At 42.6% G+C, this 22193-nt stretch overlaps 1 protein-coding gene across 3 annotated transcripts in view; it reads right to left on the bottom strand.

Moving 5' to 3' along the window:
* The window catches only part of BCAT1 (branched chain amino acid transaminase 1), a 111421-nt gene that overhangs the window by 62676 nt on the left and 26552 nt on the right, over window positions 1–22193 (bottom strand). Inside the window, exons 1-4 of one of the 3 annotated variants that reach the window (XM_021092208.1) lie at window positions 16473–17734; window positions 15307–15378; window positions 7809–8009; window positions 2266–2376 (exon numbers count right to left, since the gene is read on the bottom strand). In XM_021092208.1, the coding sequence (XP_020947867.1) occupies window positions 2266–2376; window positions 7809–8009; window positions 15307–15378; window positions 16473–16703 (615 nt within the window). In that variant the 5' untranslated portion in view covers window positions 16704–17734. Of the gene's footprint in view, window positions 1–2265; window positions 2377–7808; window positions 8010–15306; window positions 15379–15450; window positions 16400–16472; window positions 17735–22193 lie in introns of those variants that run through there. The other 2 variants (XM_021092210.1, XM_021092209.1) reach the window with 2 other exon arrangements.

Genomic DNA, 22193 nt, shown 5'->3' with positions numbered 1-22193 from the left:
ATAGTTGGATTATTAACTTAAATGTGACAAGACATTAAGACTTTTACAAAAAAAGAATACAGTGTCACTTTAAAGTAGAAAAGAATTCTTAAATAAGGGCCATAAAGGGAGTTCCCCTCGTGGCTCAGCAGAAATGAATCTGACTACCATCTATGAGGATGCAGGTTCAATCCCTAGGCCTTGCTCAGTGGGTTAAGGATCTGGCATTGCCATGAGCTGTGGTGTAGGTCGAAGACTCAGCTCAGATCTGGTGTTGCTGTGGCTATGGTGCAGGCCAGCGGCTACAGCTCCGATTTGACACCTAGCCTGGGAACCTCCATATGCCGCTGGTGCAGCCCCCAACAGACAAAAAAGAGCCATAAAGCACAAATCATAAGGGAGATAAAAAGATAGCTTTGAGTATTTAAAGCTTAAGAACTTCTGTCTTTAAAGCTGACAGAAGCAACAAACTGGGTGAACATATGTAACATAACCAACAAAGGATCATAACTGGAACATGTTGAGATAACCTGAAAATTAGTAGGAAAGTAAAGGGACAAATAACCCAACAGGAAATGGGCAAAAGCAAAGAGTAGTTTAATTCTAAAGTGAAAACGGTTTTCCTTTATTAGATGGGTGACAGTTTGCAAAATAAGTAGTTTCTAGTCACTTGGCAGGACAAAGAAACATACTTTCAGAGGTGTGATAGGTTATCCAATGTAGAAATGAGTCAGAAACACACATCTGAATAGGGTCCATGATGTCAGGATTAGGCTATTTAAATACTAACTCATAATAGCAATCAGTGCTGTAACGGCACAGAAATCAAGATACGCCAATCATACAGGACACATCATCCCCCTGTTTCAACTGTGGAATCTCTGATTCTGCTGGCTAGAGGTATGATGAAATGGAAAGAAGTTGACTACGGATTTAAAAACTTGCACCCCATTTGTTGCCCTGTCCCCTTTCTCTGTGCGATTTTAGGAAAGGCGCTTAACCTCTCTGGACTCAATTTCTTCTCCGTGCAAAAGTGCTACTAAAATTCACAATGCATAACGACAATGGCTGTTATGATTAAAAAGGCAAGGAATGGAAAACAACTAACAATCTGTGGCAGAGTTGATGTCCCACAAATGTCACTTCCCTTTCCTTCTGTCCTTTTTTGAAAGGATATCCCAGTGATTTGTTGGTAATAGGAGAAGAATGCAATTAGGACCTGATCCAAAGAAATTACCTGACTTTCCCTTCTGCTCCTATGTGGGGGCCTCTCAAGGAAGGGAGTGAAGCATGGGTTACAAAAGTTAGGGAGAACGAAGAGCCTGGCTAAAAAGGCGTCTTCTCTTGGGCTTCTTCAATGCACAGCTGAAGGTGAGGGACACAAAATATGTCAAAGGAGGAAAAGACTTCTTCTAGTTCAGAAAAGCAGCCTGGTCAAGTCTCAGGGAATGAAAGTAATCTAAGCCATCCCCTACTGAGATGTGAACTGTTAGGGTTGAAATCCGACCCTCCTTAAAATGAATTCTGCTCGTAACAATATTATAGCCAGTGTTACAGCCACTGTTATACCCAGTGGCCATAAGAAACCATTTTGATATCTTTTTAAAAAAATAAACAAATAAAACTTGGGGTAAAACATCAAAATCACTAATTAAATCACTGCATACTTGCTAATGTCTTAAGCAATTAGGCAGAACATCCCCAGATACCTGTGCGGTACACCATGTTTTCATATGGTTGTTAAATTTCATTTGTTTCAGTTGCAGGCATGAATTTCTTTTCTTCTTCTTTCTTTTTTTTTCTGGCATATAGAGGTTCCCAGGCTAGAGATACGATCAGAGCTGTAGCTGCCAGCCTACACCACAGCCATAGCAACACGGGATATGAGCCTCATCTGCAACCTGCACCACAGCTCAAGGCAACGCTGGATCCTTAACCCACTGAGAGAGGCCAGGGACTGCTCCGTCACGGATACTAGTCAGGTTCATTAACCGCTGAGCCACGACGGGAACTCCCAGGCATATTTTTCTTCCTTATCCTGTTATCTCCCACATACACATTAAACCCCCACAGACACTCAGAGAAACAGACTTTGGAATTGCCAAATGGTATTGGTTATTTCCTTGTATTTTTTCTTTCACTGATTAAAAACAGATCAGGAGTAACCTCAGTGCTCAAATGATTGGTACTGAATACTGATCTAAGTATTCAGAAATGATTTGCTTGGTGGGAATGTCACTGACCCATCACATCAAAAGAAACACACAAGAAACTAAGTGTACATACCGGCAGAGTTGCCCTCATAGCAGATCGGTACATTCTATCCATGTTGAGTTTTGGCCGAAACAACCGAATTTTATTATCTACTCCCCGAAAGGCCTTCAATCCTTCAAATAACTGAAGATAAGAGAAATCAATGTTAGAAGGTAACTCCATGAAAAGAACCTCTGTGTTCAAAGGACGGACTTTCCCACGGGTCCTCATCCTTCACCACGTAAAACTACTGACAGACTCTCTCAATCTTGAAAAGTCAGAGACTGGTGCTAGTAACTGGGATGAAAACATGGGGTCTTTATTAACAAAATCTGGGGGGAATTCAGAGTTACCCTTTGCTGAGCAAGAAATTGATGGGTAAATAACACAACAATGGAGGCTGGAAGAAAACATCTCCACACAAAATGGGCTGACAGTTTAGAATGTGGAAATGGGATCAGATTCCCCCATAGCACCCTTCCTCCCTCCACCCCTAAACAGCCATGTATCTTGTCATTTTATCCTGCTGACTCCAACTCCAGAAAGTGAATAATCTAGATGTGACCAGAGCTGGTTCAGCCGCCCAAATGGTAGAAACCAAGCAGGTCAAGACTATTCTATGGTAGGGCCATGTCACCTTCTCCGGCTGCTGTCACAGACAAAACACTGGGCAGGGATGGGAAAAGACTTTGAAGTTGTTGCGTACTAATAAATACAGAGGAAAATCAGTCATTTTCAAGGAACATTTTTACCACCGGTTCTCTAAGTAAATGATAGAACAAACAGGCGAAAACGAGATAAAGGTATGGAGGATTTGAACAACAGGAACAGCAAACTAACCGAATGGACACACACAACCCTGCACACACCACCTGCAGGAGGCATGTTCTTTTCACATGCTTTCCAATCTTAAGATAAGCCAGAAATCAAAACCAAAGATCCAGGTGTTGGAAAAGAAGAAACTCATTACTTAATATGACATGTAAGTCAAAGAAGAAAAATAATAGAAATTAGAAAATACTTTGAACTGAATGATAATGAAAAGCAGGGTCTTTAGATGCTTACAGCCTTAAAGCTTACAGGAGAAAAGAAATATAAATCGTGGAGCACATAACGAGGAGTTCCTGTTGGGGCTCAGTGGGTTAAGAACCCAACTAGGAACTTCTGAATACATCTTTACTCTTACAAAAATTTGTCACATCATGTAATAATCATTTGGGAAAATGTCAGTTCACTGAGTTCCACAGATCTTCCAACGGTTAACTCCTGTTAATATCACCACCAATATCTTAAAAAATAAAACATCTCTTTTCTTCAAAGAAGATATACAGATGGCCAAATAACACATGAAAAGATGCTCAACATCGGTAATTATTACAGAAATGCAAATAAAACCTACAATGAGGTATCACCTCACAAGTCAGAATGGCCATCATCAAAAAGTATACAAATGATAAATGCTGGCGAGGGTGTGGAGAAAAGGAAACCCTCCTACATTGCTGGTGGGAATGTAGGTCAGTGCAACCACTGTGGAGAGCAGTATGGAGGTTTCCTCAAAAAACTAAATATAAGAGTTCCCTGTGATGTAGTGTGTTAAGGATCTAGTGTTGTCACTACAACAGCTTGGGTTTGATCCCTGGCCTGGCAACTTCCATGTGCTGTGAGTATGGGAAAAAAACAAAAACAAAAACAAAAAATTAAATATAGAATTACCATATGATTTGGCAATTTGCCATTCTTGGGCATATACCCAGAGAAAACCATAATTTGAAAGAATATATGCCACCCAGTGTTCACTGCAGCACTACTTGCAATAGCCAAGACTTGGAAGCAACCTCAAGTCCATCAACAAACGACTGGATAAAGAAGATGTGGCACATAAATACAATGGAATACTACTCAACCATAAAAAAGAACAAAATAATGTCATTTGCAGCAACAAGGATGGATATAGAGATGATCATACTAAGTGAAGTAAGTCATACAAAGAAAGACAAACAGCATATTAGATCACTAATATGTGGAGTCTAACCAAAAAAGGATACGAAAGAACTTATTCACAAAATGGAAAAAGACTCAAACTTATGGTTACCAAAGAGTTAACAATGAGGGGCGGAATGGATTGGGAGGTTGGGATTGGCATATACATACTACTATATACAAAATTGATGGGTAACAAGGATGTACAGGGAAATCTATTCAATATTCTGTGACAGCCTACATGGGGAAAGAATCTGAAAAAGAATTAATATATAGGGAGTTCCCATTGTGGTGGAGCAGAAACATATCCAATAGTATCCATGAAGATGCAGGTTCGAGCCCTGTGGGTTAAGGATCCGGCATTGCCGTGAGTTGTAGTGTAGGTCACGGACGTGGCTCAAATCCCTCGTTGCAGTGGCTATGGTGTAGGTGGATAGCTACAGCTCTGATTCGACCCTAACCTGGGAACTTCCATATGCCAGGGGTGTGGACCTAAAAAGCAAAAAAAAAAAAAGAATGGGTATATACATACGTATATTATAGCTAATTCTATTAACTATACACCTGAAACTAACACAACATTGTATGTAAGTCAACTATACTCCAATTAATCCGTTTAAAAAATAAAAAAATAAAATAAAATCTTTTTGATAGCAGAAAGGGTCAAGCTCATGGTAGTGAACTGAATACAAGATTTCCAAAATTCCAATTTTCACTTGAGAGCTAGAATTGGCAACAAATACAGTTCGTTGTTTTGCTTGAGGTGACAGGTTCACTTCGTTCATTTTCAAAAAATCATCTGCCACATTCCCAAGTCTCAGTAACTTTACTTTGTTCTTTCAAGCACAAATGGTGCTAGTTGAAAAGAGCTGCCAGTTCAACTCACAACACAAAACAGTTTCTCCTTGAAACAACCTTAGCAGTTCAGTATGACAGAAGTGCTTTATGCAAAGTTTTTGTTTTGTCACAAACATTAAAATGTTTTACACAAGAGTCAAGATTTAATAAAATTAATCTTTATTACCACTTCATCAAGAACATTCCTGAGTAAAACCGACATTCTTTTCATGCTATAACACATGGCAGTAAACAATGTAATGATGACTGACTGGCAGAGGGTTGGGTGTAAGAGTACAAATGTCAACACAGTGGGAAAAAAATAATATTTTGGTATTACTGTGAAGAGTTTTAACCTTGGCGATCTCTTGAAAGGGGAGCCCAGGGGTCTGAGGACAATGCTTTGAGAATTGCTAACTTTTTTTTTTTTTGCCTTTTCTGGGGCTGCTCCCGCGGCATATGGAGGTTCCCAGGCTAGGGGTCGAATCAGAGCTGGAGCTACCAGCCTATGTCAGAGCCACAGCAACATGGGATCTGAGCCTCATCTTCGACCTACACCACAGCTCATGGCAATGCCGGATCCTTAACCCACTGAGCAAGGCCAGGGATTGAACCTGAAACCTCATGGTTCCTAGTTGGATTCATTAACCACTGAGCCATGACAGGAACTTCCAAGAATTGCTAGCTTAAAGAAACATGTGAACAAGTGCACCAGCACACTATAAACAAGAATGTTCACAGAAGGAAATCACACAAATACTTGTCAACAATAGACCATTTAGGAGTGCCCCTTATGACTCAGTGGTAAGGAACCTGACCAGGAACCATGAGGATGCCAGTTTGATGCCGGCCTCACTCAGTGGTTTAAGGATCCAGCATTGCCATGAGCTATGGTGTAGGTTGCAGACTTGGCTCGGATCCTGCGTTGCTGGGGCTGTACTGTAGGCTGGCAGCTATAGCTCCAATTTGACCCCTAGCCTGGGAACTTCCATGTGCTTCTCATGAGGCCCTAAAATGCAAAAAAAAAAAAGACAATCTATTCACATTACAGAATGTTACTCATTCAAGAACATATGACGTGATGCCTGCTGCCCTTAGACCCAGATAACCAGGACCCCTGTCCTGAGCCCCGCACTTTAGAGGGCTTCGAGCCCATCTTCCTCTAGCTGTGACCTTCTCCTTGGAACAAGTAGTTGGCTGGACCCTTTTCTAGACAGCCTCCAAATACCTGTTCCCAAGAATTCCCTGCCCGAACGGCCCTGGTCCTATTTTCAGGGCCTGAATGGGCCTCCTTAGGTTTATCCTCTTAAGAAGGATGCCCACAGCTAAGTCCAAGGGCTGGGCACAGGTCATCAGTTTGCAGAGGGTGTGGGCATCTATGTGTGTGCACAAGGCACCCTGTGGTACAGGATGGGGCCAGGACAGAGAGAGATAGAGAGGGGGGAATGATAGAATGTCTCTGTATTTATGTCCCAGCCCTCACAGAGGTCAGTGCTGGTCCTGGCTGGATAGATCTTACATGACTTTGAGCTCAAACAAGAGCTGTGCACACGGAGTTTCTGTCGTGGTTCAGTGGCTAACAAACCCAACTAGTACCCATGTGAGGATGCGGGTACGATCCCTGGCCTCCCTCAGTGGGTTAAAGATCTGGCATTGCCGTGAGCTGTGGTCTAGGTTGTAGATGAGGCTCGGATCCAGCCATTGCTGTGGCTGTGGCGTAGACAGGCAGCAGCAGCTTCGATTCAACCCCTAGCCTAGGAACCTGCAAGAGCACCCCTAAAAAGACAAAAAAAAAAAAAAAAAAAAAAAAATATATATATATATATAATATAATTCCACTTACATGAAGTTCAAGAAGAGGCAAAACTGGGAATTACCACTGTGGCTCAGCGGATTAAGAACCTGATTAGTATCCCTGAGGATGAGGGTTCAATCCCTGGCCTCCCTTAGTGGGTTAAGGATCTGGCATTGCTGTGAGCTGTGGTGTAGGTCACAGACGCAGCTCGGATCTGGTGAAGGCCAGCAGCTACAGCTCCAAATTGACCTCTAGCCTTGGAACTTCCATATGGCACAGATGAGGCCCTAAAAAGCTAAATTAATTAATTAATTGATTAAAAAATAATGAAATTTAAAGAGACTACTTCAAAAACTGCTAAGTTTTATATTCATAAGACTGATGGTAGATTTGAAATGATTAATCCTTCCTCACTCTCCTAAATATTTAATATTTTATGTTTATCATTATTTCATTCTTGCCTGAGGAGGTTATCTAATTATTTGTCCCTTAACATGCGTAACTATAACTTATTACCATCATAAAACCATGTAGTTAGCATTAAAATCTAAATGTAATATTGTATTTGATGACCCCTTCTCAATCATTAGAAGATCTAACAGGTAACTTAGTGAAATATTAACAGCGCTGGCTCTGATTGCTAATTTTCTTACCAGCTGTCCTTCCCATTTGCTCTAAGTAATTTTTTATATTGTAAGCCACGGTTACAAGTTTCATGCCAACATCATTATATTTCTAGGTCTGTATATCCTACAGCAGGCTTACTACCTAAATGATTTCTTTAAACTGACATTTTAAAAAATTCAAGATTATCTGAAAAGTTAGTTAAGACTTATATTCAGTCCACCTGTTTGCAGGTCATTTACGATTGCCTATACGTCCCTAAAGCTGTTTTAGCAGGAGGAGCTACTTAGCAAGCACATCAAGACCTAGCATGTCACCATATAGCTTCCCATGTACTTACTTCCACTGCATAGTGGAAAGCCGACGAACCTGGATGCAAGGACAGGTTTTGAAGAGGCTTGATATGTGGTTTCTCCCATCCAGACTCTGAGGACCACTCCACAGTCAGCATGTGATCCGTAAAAACAGTTCCAAAAACCAGAGTATCGGGGTCTGGTTTTTCTTTTAAAACAGTGGCTGGTGTAATTATTAGATCTTTAGCCTGGGGAAGAAAAATAGCATCGTTAAAGAAAAGTCACTGAACGTCCACTGGCCAGATGACACAGAGGGTGTTTTGCTTTTTGTTTTTTAAATTATTCTTTAATCTGTTTATTATGTACTAAATTATTCCTTTATTTGTGATGATTTAATTAACCGGGTGTCTACGTCATTATGTGAGAAGCTTCGTGAAGGCACAGATCAAGTCCTTTTTGCTCTCTTGCCCTCTCTCTCTTCCCTACCACTTCTCTTTATATGATTTTCACCACCTTTGAATCTCTTTTTCTCACTCTTGTCTCATTTACTCTCAACTTTGTCTGTGTAGTCAAATATTTAATACCTTCGTGTGGATGATGCATTTTCTTTATTAAAACCATAAACATTTGAAATTAGACCTTGGAGTGACAGATACAGTTTCAGGCATTGGCCATTAAGAAGTGAAATCATTTGTCTTTGACATGATGGCAACTACCTTAGAAATTTAACAACGCTGGGTGGGCCAAGCAAATTATGCCTACCTTCAGAATTTGGACTGTTGTTTGAAATCTCTGCAATGCGCACTATCTAACAAATATCAGACCCCAAAGTCAGTGACATTTAGAAACAGGGACAAAATAGTAGATGGAGTAAAATGATGCCAAAAGAACATCACTCTTCTTCTCCCCAATCAGAGGACCCATGTGGAACATTCTGGAAAGAACAAAGGCGGGGGTGAGGGGTCTTATTATAAAAACAGCAACACTCACAATGACTTGTGAAACTAAAATGAATGTCATTAAGAACTGAACCTCTTGGGACGGTTATACTCCAGCACCCCCAAAGAATTCTTGGCACAGCCTTTCAAAACCCTGTGGGTGCATTGTAGAAGAAAGGCAGCGGAGTGAAGCAAATGTTTTCCTCATTGAAAAGAGAAGTAGAGATGGAACACCAACATATAAATCCTCTATTCTGTGTTGAGGAAACAGTAAACAAAGGACCCTTTATTAAAAGAAAGATAAATAAGAGTAATAGGAAACAACTTCACACAGCTCCATTTCACCAGCTCTCCACAGCCGGCTTGCCCATGACAAAGGACCAACACGCAAGTGTCCAGGGCACAGACAATACCACTACTAACTTTACAAATGCTGACAAAAACCACAGGGGAAGGAGCTTTCAGACCACTTAAAACCAAAATTAACCAAGGACAGGTTTAAGCAGTTCACAGGTGGTAGGGAAGGTCAATCTTCACTTCTTTGAAAACACGAAAGCAATATTTCCCCACCAAAATTGAATATGGAGCTTCAGGAACTTCATGTTACATCATTAGCTCTTATGGATATTTTTCAAGTGATCTAATTGCTTCTGATTAATCCACTGCTGTATAGCTGCCTTAGTCATTTATTATGAATGATAATCAGTTTTTAGAATAATGTTCAGGCTAAAAATTCTAAAACAACCAGAAAGCTCACATTATGTGAAGTATAAGCATTAAGAACCACGTATTACTGTAATTTCCAGATCAGTCTGGTAATGCTAGTTTGGAATATGCCAGTAAAATGCAAAATTTGGGGAAAAAAAGAAGAAACAGATTTCCTTCTGTCAGCATTTAATCCAAGTAAGAAAGTTAACTTAAAACCCTTTACTGGAGTTCCCTTCTGATGCAGCAGGTTAAGGATCTAGCATTGTCACTGCAGTGGTTCAGGTGCTGCTATGGCTTGAGTTTGATCCCAGATGCAGAAAGAAAGGAAAAGAAAAAAGAACCCTTTACCAAGTGCAAGAAAATAAATTTATTTAAAGGGATACATTCCAGCTAAACTATTTCGAAATTTGAACCCTGTTTCTCTTCCTTTATCCTCTAAACTAGGTTGGATGTTGGGCAAATTTCTCCTGGTGGCAGAGTCCATTACCTGTGACAGAAACCTGATGACCCTCTGGTCAAAAATACTCATTCTGTGGTCTACTGAAAGTCTGTCAATCCAAAGAATTCTGGCTCAAGTATTTGCAGCTAAATCTCCAATCCTAGCCTAAAGGCCTGGCACACACAACAGCAAAGGTTTTCTTTCAGGTTTTCTTTTTTGGCAGGGGCACACCTGCAGCATATGGAAGTTCCCAGGTTAGGGTCGAAGTGGAGTTGCAGCTACAGGCCTCCACCACAGCTAAGCAATGCCAGATGTGAGCCATGTCTGTGACTTACACTGAAGCTTGCAGCAATGCCAGATCCTTAACCCACTGAGCAAGGCCAGGTATTGAACCTGTGTCCTTATGGATGCTATTTGGGTTCTTAACCTGCTGCGCCCAGTAAAGGTTTTCTTAAATGCTAAAAATAACATTTGGCTGATTTCAGATGCACTCCACAAGGAATAACAGACTCATTCACAGAAGACTGCAAGGATTTAAAGTGAGCGAAATTTTTTTTTTTAGGGCCGCACCTGTAGCACATGGAAGTTCCCAGGCTATGGGTGGAATCAGAGCTGTAGCTGCCGGCCTACACCACAGCCACAGCAACGCTGGATCAGAGCTGGGTCTGCGAACTACACCACAGCTCACGGCAACACCAGATCCTTAACCCACTGAGCTAGGCCAGAGATTGAACCCTCAACCTCATGGATATTAATTGGGTTCGTTTCTGCTGAGCCACGAAGGGAACTCCCTAAAGCGAATAAAACACTAATATGAACTTTTTATTACATGAATGGTTTCACAGTGTTCTTGCACAATGAAGCAAGAATACTGTGATTTTGCTTTAATTAGGTGTTTGGTTTTTTTTTTTTTTAGTGGCTACGGGGATCCTTAGCTAAGAAAAATCTGAAACTATATAAATAGTTAAGACAAACAATGCAAATTTTCACCTATTAATAAAAGTTTCTTAATAACAGGGAAGAGCAGTGAGATACAAAACAAAAAAAGGAAGATCAAAGTAGGTAAAAATGAAGCTGAAAGAGTGTGAGAAGGGGTGAGTTTTTATCCATGAATTTGGGATACATCTTAAACATTGCAAACATACCTTGGCTTTTTTTTTTTTTTTTTTTTCCAATGGAAAAAACCAATCATTTGCATGGTCCTTCAAAAGTAAAATACAGTTCAACTTCCCACCTGCTATTTCTTTCTTTTTTCTCTTTTTTCTTTTTTGCTTTGTAAGGCTGCACCTGTGGCACCCACTCGCTACTTCTAACATTAGCTAATCAATTCTATCAGTAGCTAATCAACAAGAAGCCAACCAAATATGTATGATCCTCTACCTTTCAGGATTTCTAGGCTTTCTAATAACCCAACCTGCCATGAAACCAACAGGCAATGGAATATACAACTTTATTCCAATCATACATTCTGCACAACTGTGGTGGGAGTTCAGCCCCTGGCATGGGAAATTCTATACGCCAAGGGTAGGGCCAAAAACAAAAAAACAAGAAAAAGAACCACAAAAAAACAAAGAAAAAAAAAAAAAAAACATGGCTCTGCCTCATATCAAACTGTAGGGTCGTCTTTGTTTTTCCTTCCCCTTTTCTTCTTTCTTCCTCATCTGCTTTATTATTCTTAGTATTTTGCCTTTTTATTCACTCAGTGGACACTGCGTGCACCAGCATAGTGGCTCAGGCACTGCACTAAATAAAGTACAGGAGACATCAAAATGCCTGCCCTGGTATATACCTAGTACATATTTTTTACTTTTCTGAATCCTATCCTTAAAATACCTTTTAAGGAGTTCCCATCATGGCTCAGTGGTTAACGAACCCAACTAGCATCCATGAATACGTGGGTTCGATCCCTGGCCTCGCTTAATGGGTTAAGGATCTGGTGTTGCCGTGAGCTGTGGTGTAGGTCGCAGGTGGGGTTCGGATCTTATGTTGCTGTGGCTGTGGTGTAGGCTGCTGGCTACAGCTCCAATTCGACTCCTAGCCTGGGAACCTCCAAATGCCGCCAGTGTGGCCCTAAAAGACACACACACACACACACACAATACCTTTTAAGACTCACTAGCCCTGAAAGATTAAGTTAGTTAATGGCAAAGCATTTTTTATATTTTCATTCTCAACTTAGTGCTCTTGTACTAATAACTCGCTAATACTAGTTAAATTTCTGGAAATTGAATATAAATGATTATGTTACTAGGTATTAGTTCCATTTCGGTAAACTACCACATCCTCTTATAAGACATATAATTTCTTTTCTTTTTTTCTTTTTGGGGCAGCACCCACTGCATATGGAGGTTTCCAGGCTAGAGGTCCAGAGCTAAGCTGCCGGCCTACACCACAGCCACAGCAATGCCAGATCTGAGCCACATCTGTGGCCTATACCACAGCTCACAGCAATGCCAGATCCTTAACCCACTGAGTGAGGCCAGGGATTGAACCCTCAACCTCATGGTTCCTACTCGGATTGTTTCTGGTGCGCCACAGCAGGAACTTGCAATCTTCCTTCATTTGACAAAAATTCCTCCAATTCTATAAAGTAAAAATAACAGCTTTTAATCTGAGTGCAAAACAAAATTACCTACAAAAACAAAATCTAAAAATGTAGGCACTGGAGTTCCTGTTGTGGTTCAGTGGTGATGATCCCACTAGGATCCATGAGGAAGCGGGTTCATCCATGGCCTCAATCAGTGGGTTAAGGATCTGATGTTGCTGTGGCTGTGGTGTAGGCTGGCAGCTGTAACTCCATTTCAATCCTTAGCCTGGGAACTTCCATATGCCGCCAGTGTGACCCTAAATGGCAAAAATAAAATAAATAAATAATTAGGTACTAGAGTCGAATAAAGTTCAAAAGTAAGGAAACAATATTAACTGAAGGTGTTTGACTGCTTTTTTGGAGTAGTGCAGCTCCAAGGGGAAAAAAAGCACTGGCGTAAAAAAAAGTTTATAAGCAGTTTTAATCAATATTCTTTTTTAAAAAACATTTTCTTTTCATTTTCCCTATTTCCTTTCAAAAGATTAATCAAAATGGCAGCATTTTTTTTTTTTTTTTTTTTTTAAAGCAGCACCCTCGGCCTGGGGTTGGTTCCCAGGCTAGGAGTCAAATCAGAGCTGTAGCCACTGGCCTATGCCAAAGCCACAGCAACACGGGATCCAAAACGAGTCTGCAACCTACACCATGTTTCATGGCAACACCGGATCCTTAACCCACTGAGTGAGGCCAGAGATCGAACCTGCATCCCCAAGGATACTACTCAGATTCATTTCCACTGAGCCAAGACAGGAACTCCAAAATGGCAGCACTTGTAAATGATACTTCCTCCTGTGTAATTAATCTGTCTCTTCCCAATATTGCAATGTTCTCTGATGACTTCCAAGTCAGGATGTTTCATACTGTATGCTTGCGGAGGAATTTGGGAGGCCACAATGACTGGATTGTGAAATCACAAGAAATATTGACAAAAACAGGGCATATTAAAAACAACAATTTCCTGACTCAGAATGTGTGGTTGAGGAACCATTTGTTCTGAGATGAGGATGCCCCCAGCAGGCTATTCCAGTTGGATTGAGAACACCTGAGGGCTATAAGAGCCCACGTTTAAGGAACATCCAATATGGCATCAGGACTTCTCTGAATTACCACTTAAACTTACAGCTGCATCAGAAAATTGTATAACTCTGTTCTACAAGTACATTTGCCTTGCCCTGTTTTGGAAAGCCATGGATGCTATGTTTATTATCATTTAGAGACGCTTTTAAAAATTAAATAGAATATGGGCTTCGGAGCATCCTTCTCTGGAGGCAGGGGGCATGGGAAGAAATGGAAAGATAGCTGACCTCCTTGAAGAGGGCTCTGGAGTCCACAGAAAGATGCTGAAGGATTTCCCAGTAATAAGGCATCTCATTACTGGATTCTGTTGGAAAACCATTTCCTCACTTTAAAATGACTATATCAAGATAGGGGAGGGTGCAATATGAAAACTACCCAGGAAAGATGCAAAAGACAATTTTAAAGTTATAAATGGGGTTGATCAGGGAGACAGAACATGTCCAAAGCTAAGACGGTCCTATAAGAATTCACCACTTTTCTCCCCCCAGTTATCAATTTCATTTTTCATTTGCCCCATCGCACTTGTGCTATGAATTCAACTACCTTTACCATGCATGTTTTGATATGCAAATACATGAGTATAATCAATATTCTCCAACACCTAACCTATAGAAATCTAAATAAACTAAGAGAAGGTTATTTACATGATGAATTAACTTTTTACTTTGCAAACAATTCTTTGATGTATAAAAGTATAAAGGCCTTTAAGGAAAATTTCTATTTGTCTACACCCTTTGAGGAATTTACTATGACACTTAGCCAGGAGTCCCTTTTATCTCATTCTTTCAAAGACCTGTATCTCAACATCTAAGTCCCTAAAATGTATTAGAGTTTAGCCTTCCTAGTCTAGCAGAGTAGATTGACTAAAGGGTTATAGAAGACAGTGTTTTTCAAGGACAAGGAATAACATGAACAAATAAAATTTTCAAATTTATTTTAGTGAGGAAACTTATATTCTTTTATATTTTGGTTTTCAAAAAATACTGAGACCAGAGGTCTTATATTAAATTCATCTTTGGATTTCCAATGCTTCACACATAGGAAGAGCTGGGTGTGTATGAAATTGATGAGTCAAGCTGCACTCCCTCTCTGAACCCTGCCAGGATGTGAGGTCATTAGGACACTCAGTGCTATGGATGACAATTGACAGTGACTGAAACAGGCAGCAGAAGAGCAGAAGGCAGTGGAAAGGAAAAGCAAAAACCTCCCTGGTTTGGGGGTGGGGGGAGATGGAGACAATGAATTACAGAGAAAATAATAATACACCTTATATTTACGTTTTTATAATTTTTTAAAGCACTTTACAAGAGTCTCTTGCTTTTGCTCCTCACTATTCCTCTGCAAAACATGAGATTATTTAAAATATAAACCCCATGATTCAGCGATAAGGAAAGACAACAGTTTTTTTCTTTTTACTATTTAAAATGTTAGCAGCTGCTTAAAGAATAAATACATGAGTTTAACTTTTTCCACAAATAGAGGGGAAGGGTTACCCGTATTATATAATCAGATAAACCTCTTAGTTGGAATTCAAGAACTGATTATTCACCAAGAAAAATTCTGGTTCATGAAATGAAATAAGCAATTAGCTTAGCTGCCAGGTAATTTTAGCTATGACTGTACTACCTTCTCCCCAAATGACATTCCACCCCCGCTTCCGGAAAAAATGGAATTTAAAATGCATGGCAGCTTATCTAAATTACTGTATAAACACATGCAGAGAAAACTGCCCCCAATCTCAAGAAATGGCTGTATTCAATTGAATTGCTGGTTCACTTAGCCTCTGGCAAATAACTTACCTTAAAAGTGTCCACCACCTCTTTTGATCCTCCTTCTTCCGTATATTCTGCGGAGCATCCGTTATTGCAGTCCTTAAAGAAAAATTAAATCCATTAAGTAAAACTAGGCGGGTAGCTGGGGTCTGGGGTAATAATATCACTCACCATCACACCCTTCGCTCCGCTCCGGTCCCCAAGCAAACAGGAAAAGGAGGATCAAACACCCAGGCACGAGCCCTAAAGGAGAGCTCCCTGCGAGGGCTGCCCTTCTCTTTCTGCCCTGCCGGAGGTCGTGGCTGTTTTTGTCCTCCACCGCTGGCTTCGGGCTGACTGGTTAAATTCCAGGTTCGCCCTACAAGCCAGGGTTCGCGAACAAAGAACAAGAAGGTAATTGTCTCCCTTTTATCCGAGAAAATAGTCTGGACTAGAGCTTTAAGTCATTTACAGAAAATCTCCTGGGCGCGCTCAACCTCGTGGTCTTGTCGATCACGGGCGCACAATGGCAAGCCTGGAAAAGGGATGGGGACCAGAGTGAACCATTTTCTTCACGGGCAGGGTCCTCTGATACAGGCGCAATGACCCCAAACCCCTCACGTTAAGGACAAAATCTCATGGAACCAGGGGGTAAATTATAAAGATCGTTAAGGACACAATGAAATCGGGATTAAACTGGAACAGATGCAGACTTAAAAAAAAAAAAAAAGGAAGAAGAAGAAGCCTAATCTGCTACATCACTAGGGGAGGGAGGAAGAAAGGGATCAAGGAGGCAGGAGGCTGCGGTCAAAATATTTGGGGGCGGCGAAATCACGTAGGATGTGGCTGTCAGTTCTGGCAGCCCAGAAATTCCGCTTCCCCTGCCGCCTCCACCAAAGCGGCTTCCATGGCGACCCTCACGTTCGCGGTGGCTGTCCACGCTGCGCAGCGGGTCACCGGCGGGGCTTTAGACCTGGCTGGTGGGGACCTCTCCAAGGAAGAGTTCGCAGGCTGGGACTCTAGGTTTCGGGCAGGGCTCGGGAAAGAGGAGACGCCCAGATGAAGAACAGAAAGGTGGTGCAAAGCGAAGCAGGATGGTGCGGCACACAGCAGCAGCGCGCCGGGCCAGGCCCGTGGGCTTCCGAGACCCAAGCTACAATCCGCCCTACCCCCACCTCCACCCCCACCCCCTCGAACGCCTGGGGTTTGGGTACCTGGCGGGCGAAGACTGCCGCGGCGGCGGAGGCGACAGGGCGCGGGCTGGCCATGGAAAGGCTCTCCGAGCGCGCGGCTGCGGAGAGCCGCGGCGGCACGCAGCGCCCGGCTGGACGCGAAAGCCCGCGGCGCGGCCAAACCCCAGCGCATCGACCGCTCGGAGCCGGCCGCCACCGCCAGGGGCCCCCAGCCAGGGCCAGGCGCAGGGTAAAGGGCAGTCCTTCCAGCATCCCTGGGGCGAGAACCTTCAACCTCCAGGTCACTTGGTCCTTCACTCAAGAAACCCCAAGCCCAGGGCCAGAACATTCAGGAGCGCCTTTCCCGGGGCAGGTACTCCGCCAGCATCTTTATTTACCAAACAACCCTTGGGTGGGCCCGGGAACGCCCCTCCGCCCCAGGGAAGGCAACCTCGGGGAAATTAATCTACATTAGGGCAGATATTCCTTCTGCGAACCCTGGAAAGGCAATTTCTGCTCCCCTCCACCCTCTGGCCCAGAGAGTTTGCAACCGGGATTGGCAGTTGTGCCTGGGCGTCTGTTGGCCACCAATCCCCACACGCAAACTGAAGGAGAACGTGAATCCGGGTTTTAGATTTCTTTCTGACACCTACCCAAGTTGGACTTGTAACTCGGGGTGTTAACAATGCTGCTAGGCTCACATCTCCTAAGGTGCCGTTTCTGCCCGAAGACCTCGATATCACTGAGACCCACGCACCCACCCATTCATTGCTTTCAGGCAAAGTAGACCAAGAGCTTCCAATCGGGCGGCTTGGACAGTTTTCTGATGTAGGCCTGTGATAGCGACTTTTAGAAAGAAAGCTGGGAAAGTGTGACATTTGAAAGGGAAAAGGACTGTAGCGGCTGCTGGGTGCTCCTGGAACGATGTCAGCCTACATTATGAGACTTCCTAATTAATAGGAAGCATCTTTATTTACCAACATTAATATTTGGTAAATAGGAAGTGGTGACTAGTGCTGATTTGATCTTGGTAAGGGGGGAGGGCTGTTTATTTGGGGTCAAAGCAGTTAAATCCTGTCTGGTTTTTTAATTGATTTCATTCATACAGCTTTAAAGACAATATAGCTCTAATCTTCTCTCTCAGAAAACAGCATTCACTTCTCCCTTCCTCTCTCCCCTTCATACTAGGCAAAGAAAAGCCCCTTATGCTAGGGTGGGGTCCCAAGCTCCAAGACCCTGCAGACCAGGCGGGTCACATGTCACTGGAGACCAGTTTTGGGGGGTTTTTTTGGTTTTGTTTTTCTTTTAAGAAATTTAAAATCAAATGAAAAATGGGGAAAAAAATACAGATTAAGTAAACTTAGAGTTCTGTCATGGTGCAGAGGAAACGAATCCGACTAGGAATGATGAGGTTGCGGGTTCGATCCCTGACCTTGCTCAGTGGGGTAAGGATCCGGTGTTGCCATGAGCTGTGGTGTGGGTCGCAGATGTGGCTCGGATCTGGCATTGCTGTGGCTGTGATATAGGCCGGCAGCGGTAGCTTCGATTAGACCCCTAGCCTGGCAGTCTCCACCTGCCGAGGGTGGTTGCAAAGCAAAAAAAAAAAAAGTAAACTCAAAAGCTGCCAGTTTTCAACTCCTGACCCAAGCCCCAAACTAAGAACCCTTAGCTGAAGAGTTATAAGCAATTTATTTGCATTCAGAAGGTTGGTTTAAATGTCTACACCATACTATTCATTCAAAGCCTGTTTTAAAGATAGACACTATACATCTGCAATTTTCTTGCCATTTTAAGTGTGACCTGTAAATCCCCCCTGTTCAGCCAAGAAAGCATATGCAATACAAGAATGGTGCTATTAAAGAATTGCTACAGGGTCACCCTCACCTTTCCTCCCCTCCAGAGCCAAACTCTGAAAGTGCCATTTGTATTAACTTTTCCTTCCCTTTCAAGTGACTATGATTTGACTTTTGTCCAAATATTCCACCTAAACAAGTTTCCTAGTAGCCTTCATTTTGTTCAACCCAGTGGTTTTGCTTCATGTGCATTTTCACAGTTACACCTATATGCTGATGACTCTTAAATATGTATTTTTTTTCAGCCCACCTCTCTTCTCTCTTCTGAGCAGAACTCAAAAAATCCATCTAAAACATTCATTATGTATGTAACATTTGTGCAGGCACTGGGCTAGGTGCTGGCTATGCAAGTTGAGCACACCTCCATCCCATTATTATGCATTGCCTCCAGCCAAATAGAAAAAATACCATTTGTGTTAATAAGTGTTACCTAATCCCACACATGTAAAATTGCAAATGTAGCTAATGCCACCTGTGTTTTGAGAGCCTCTAATAATGGAATGTAACTGATTCAGAAAGGTCTGGAAAGTCCAGCAAGGAATCCTTGAGCAAAGATCTGGAGGATAAAAACATTACTACAGGAAGAAAGAATGAAGAATGTCCAGGATGAAATTGAGTCCCAGGCAGAAAGGACATCTTACAAGTCCCAAAAGAAAGCAACGGCTGGAAGGTGTTCTGTGCATAGCCGACCTGGGAGCATAGACAAAGAGCCAACTAGGTAGTGCCTTAGGGAGAGAATTAAAGGTTAATTTTTCCCAAAATGTAAAAGCATTGGATGTTATATACAAATAAAATGAACCTGTAGTTTATCTAGCTCATTTAAAGAAGTTACCAGGCAGATGTTAAAACTGTTTCAAAGAACACTTTACCAGGTCAGGAAGAGTGAACGGAATTTGCTAATAGATGTGAAACTGGCTTTTTCGGATTAGAGAAGTCTGTAGAACCCTGGGCCTTTGGAATTGATTTGCAAGTCTATTGACAAGAATTATTTTGCATTTCTATGTTAGCCACTAACTCAAAAAAACAATGAAACAATGTAAAAACACACTGAAAAGGCCTGAGGAATCCGAAGGAGAAAAACTGTCAAAAGATTAGGATCTGGGAGGGAATGGGGGTGGGGAGTTGACAAGCTTGAAGTGCTCTCCGGTTGCAATGTGAAGATTAGTGGAGGGCCTGGGTGCAGTAGAAGGAAGCTATCAAGTGAACCTACGTAGGAGATGATGCTTTTAGGCAGGACTTGGCAGACGGTAGGCGATACAGATGGAGAGAAGCAGCCAGATCTCAGCATTTTGGTTTTTTTTTCTTTAGGGCTGCACCTGCAGCATATGGAAGTTCCTGAGCTAGGGGAGAACTGGAGCTGCAGCTGCTGGCCTAACACCAGCCACAGCAACACCAGATCTGAGCCACATCTGCCACCTCTGCTGTAATTTTCGGCCACGCCAGATACTTAACCCACTGAGCACGGCCAGGGATTGAACCTGCATCCTCATGGACACTATGTCTGATTCTTAACCCACTGAGCCACAGTGGGAACTCCTCAATCTTTAGACCAGATATGAGAAGAAACAAGGGAGACAGGGGGACCTAGAAGGGCTCCCTGGATTCTGGCTGCTTTCATGGTTAGCGACATTCACCAAGAAAAATGGAACACTGAAAGATGACGTGGTTTGAGAGAGTGTACAGGAGTCTGGCTGGGGGCACAATGAGCTCTGAGGTGCATCTGAGACTGGCTGTTAGAGAGATGCATGACTGTGGCTCAAATGAGGTCTGGATTAGAAGTAAACATGTAATGAGGAGTTCCCATCGTGGCTCAGCAGGAGCACATCTGACTAGCATCCTGTAGGACCCAAGGTTTGATTCCTGGCCAGGCCTCCCTCAGTGGGTCTGGGATGCAGCGTTGTCCTAAACTGTGGTATAGGTCGCAGATGCAGCTTGGATCCTACGTTGCTGTGGCTGTGGCATAGGCCCGCAGCTCTGGAATTCTACCCCTAGCCTGGGAACTTCCATATGCCGTGGGTGCAACCCTAAAAAGACAAAAAAAAAGAATGAATAAATAAATAAAATTGTATTAACAAAAATAGAACAGAGTGAATTTGGCCTGTAAGTTACTGACCCCCTACTCTGTGCAGTTTAATGGTCGTCTCCAGACACAACAAGGGATCATCAGCATCTACATTCTAGCTCCAAATATCCTGACAGTTGCCATTTCTCCAGCCACATTACTGTTTCTGATACCAAATCACTTCCAAGTAGCCTCTGCCTCCAGCCTTGCTTCCCATTAAGCCATTCTTAGCGTGGCAACCAGAAAAACTGTCTCAAAATGCAAATCTGAACATCTCTCTTCTTGGCTGAAAAATCTTCAGGGTCTACACCATCCTTGTGACAAAATCTTATAGCAAGCTCCCCCACTTGTCCCTGGCTCTTTGGCTCACCCTTCACCTCTTCCGCTCTACGGCCACACATGTAACTTAGTTCAATGCTTTTTGACATCAGGCCTTCTCACAGCTGGCCACCTGCCTCCAACACTCCCCTGCTACTGCCCAGAGCCTCTCTCATCCTTCCTTCCTCAAATTATTTAATAGCACTTCCTTGGGAAGACTAGGTAGGCTACATGGATTGCTCTGCTATTCCTTTCTTTCTTTCTTTTTTTTTTTTTTTCCGCTGCTATTTATTTCTATAGAATTCTTTCCACTACAAAATAACTGTCATGCTTTATTGTAATTATCTGGCTGTCACTCTGATTTAAGTGATGGGAAATTGTGTCTATTCTTCACCTAAGCAATCCCGCCTTCCCAACTCCAGGCACACAACTGAGATTTTTCTGTTGGATTGTGGCTCTCTAATTTTTAAAAGGTACATATTTAGGGAGTTCCTGTTGTGGCTCAGCGGGTTACAAACCCAACTAGAATCCACGAGGAAGCAGATTCTATCCCTGGCCTCGCTCAGTGAGTTAAGGATCCAGTATTGCTCTAAGCTGTGGTGTAGGTCGCAGATGAGGCTTGGATCCTGCATTGCTGTGGCTGTGGTGTAGGCTGGTAGCTGCAGCTCTAATTCGACCCTTAGCCTAGGAACTTCCATATGCCACAGATGCGGCACTAAAAAGCAAAAATAAATAAATAAACATATATAAAGTATGTATTTAATATACTTCAGAATCTTGTTTCTTTCTTTCTTTCTTTTTTTTTTTTTTTTTTTTCCTGTCTTTTTAGGGCTGAACCCACAGCCTATGGTGGTTCCCAAGCGAGGGGTTAAACTGGAGCTGCAGCTGCCAGCTTATACCACAGCCACAGCAACTCAGGATCTGTGCCAAATCTGTGCGAACTACACCACAGCTCATGGCAATGCCGGATCCTTAACCCAATGAGTGAGGCCAGGGATGGAAACTGCATCCTCATAGGCACCAGTCGGTTTCATTAACTGCTGAGCCACGACAGGAACTCCTATTTTGGAGTCTTAACTGCCAAGGTTGACAAATATAAAAGACTAAAAATGTCCTCAGAGGCCACTCTATGGATGGATCTTGGCTTTTTTTTTTTTAATGCCATGCTCGCAGCATGTGGAAGTTCCAGGGCCAGGGATTGAACCTACACCTCAGCAGAGACCTGAGCCACAGCAATGACAACACCAGATCCTTAACTGCTAGGCCACTAGAGAACTTTTGAATTTGAGGGAAGCAGGGGGAAGCAGTGACTATTTTGGGCAACAGAATATGGCAGAAATGCAAAAGTTAAGCTCTTCCAATTCAAGCCCTACACTTTAACTGGCCTGGCAGCTCATGCTCCCTTACTTTTGGAAGACTCTTGGGACTCCACCACTTAAAAGCCAGCCTCCAGGCTGTAAGAAGCCCCAGTGAGGAAGAGGCCATGTGCAGGCTCACCAGTCAACAGTCCCAGCAGTGTGAGCTGTCATC

The sequence above is a fragment of the Sus scrofa genome, chromosome 5 (assembly GCF_000003025.6).
Source record: "Sus scrofa isolate TJ Tabasco breed Duroc chromosome 5, Sscrofa11.1, whole genome shotgun sequence".
Classification (NCBI taxonomy): domain Eukaryota; kingdom Metazoa; phylum Chordata; class Mammalia; order Artiodactyla; family Suidae; genus Sus; species Sus scrofa.
Note: the sequence above shows the minus strand (reverse complement) of the source record. Positions and strands in the feature narration are given on the sequence as shown.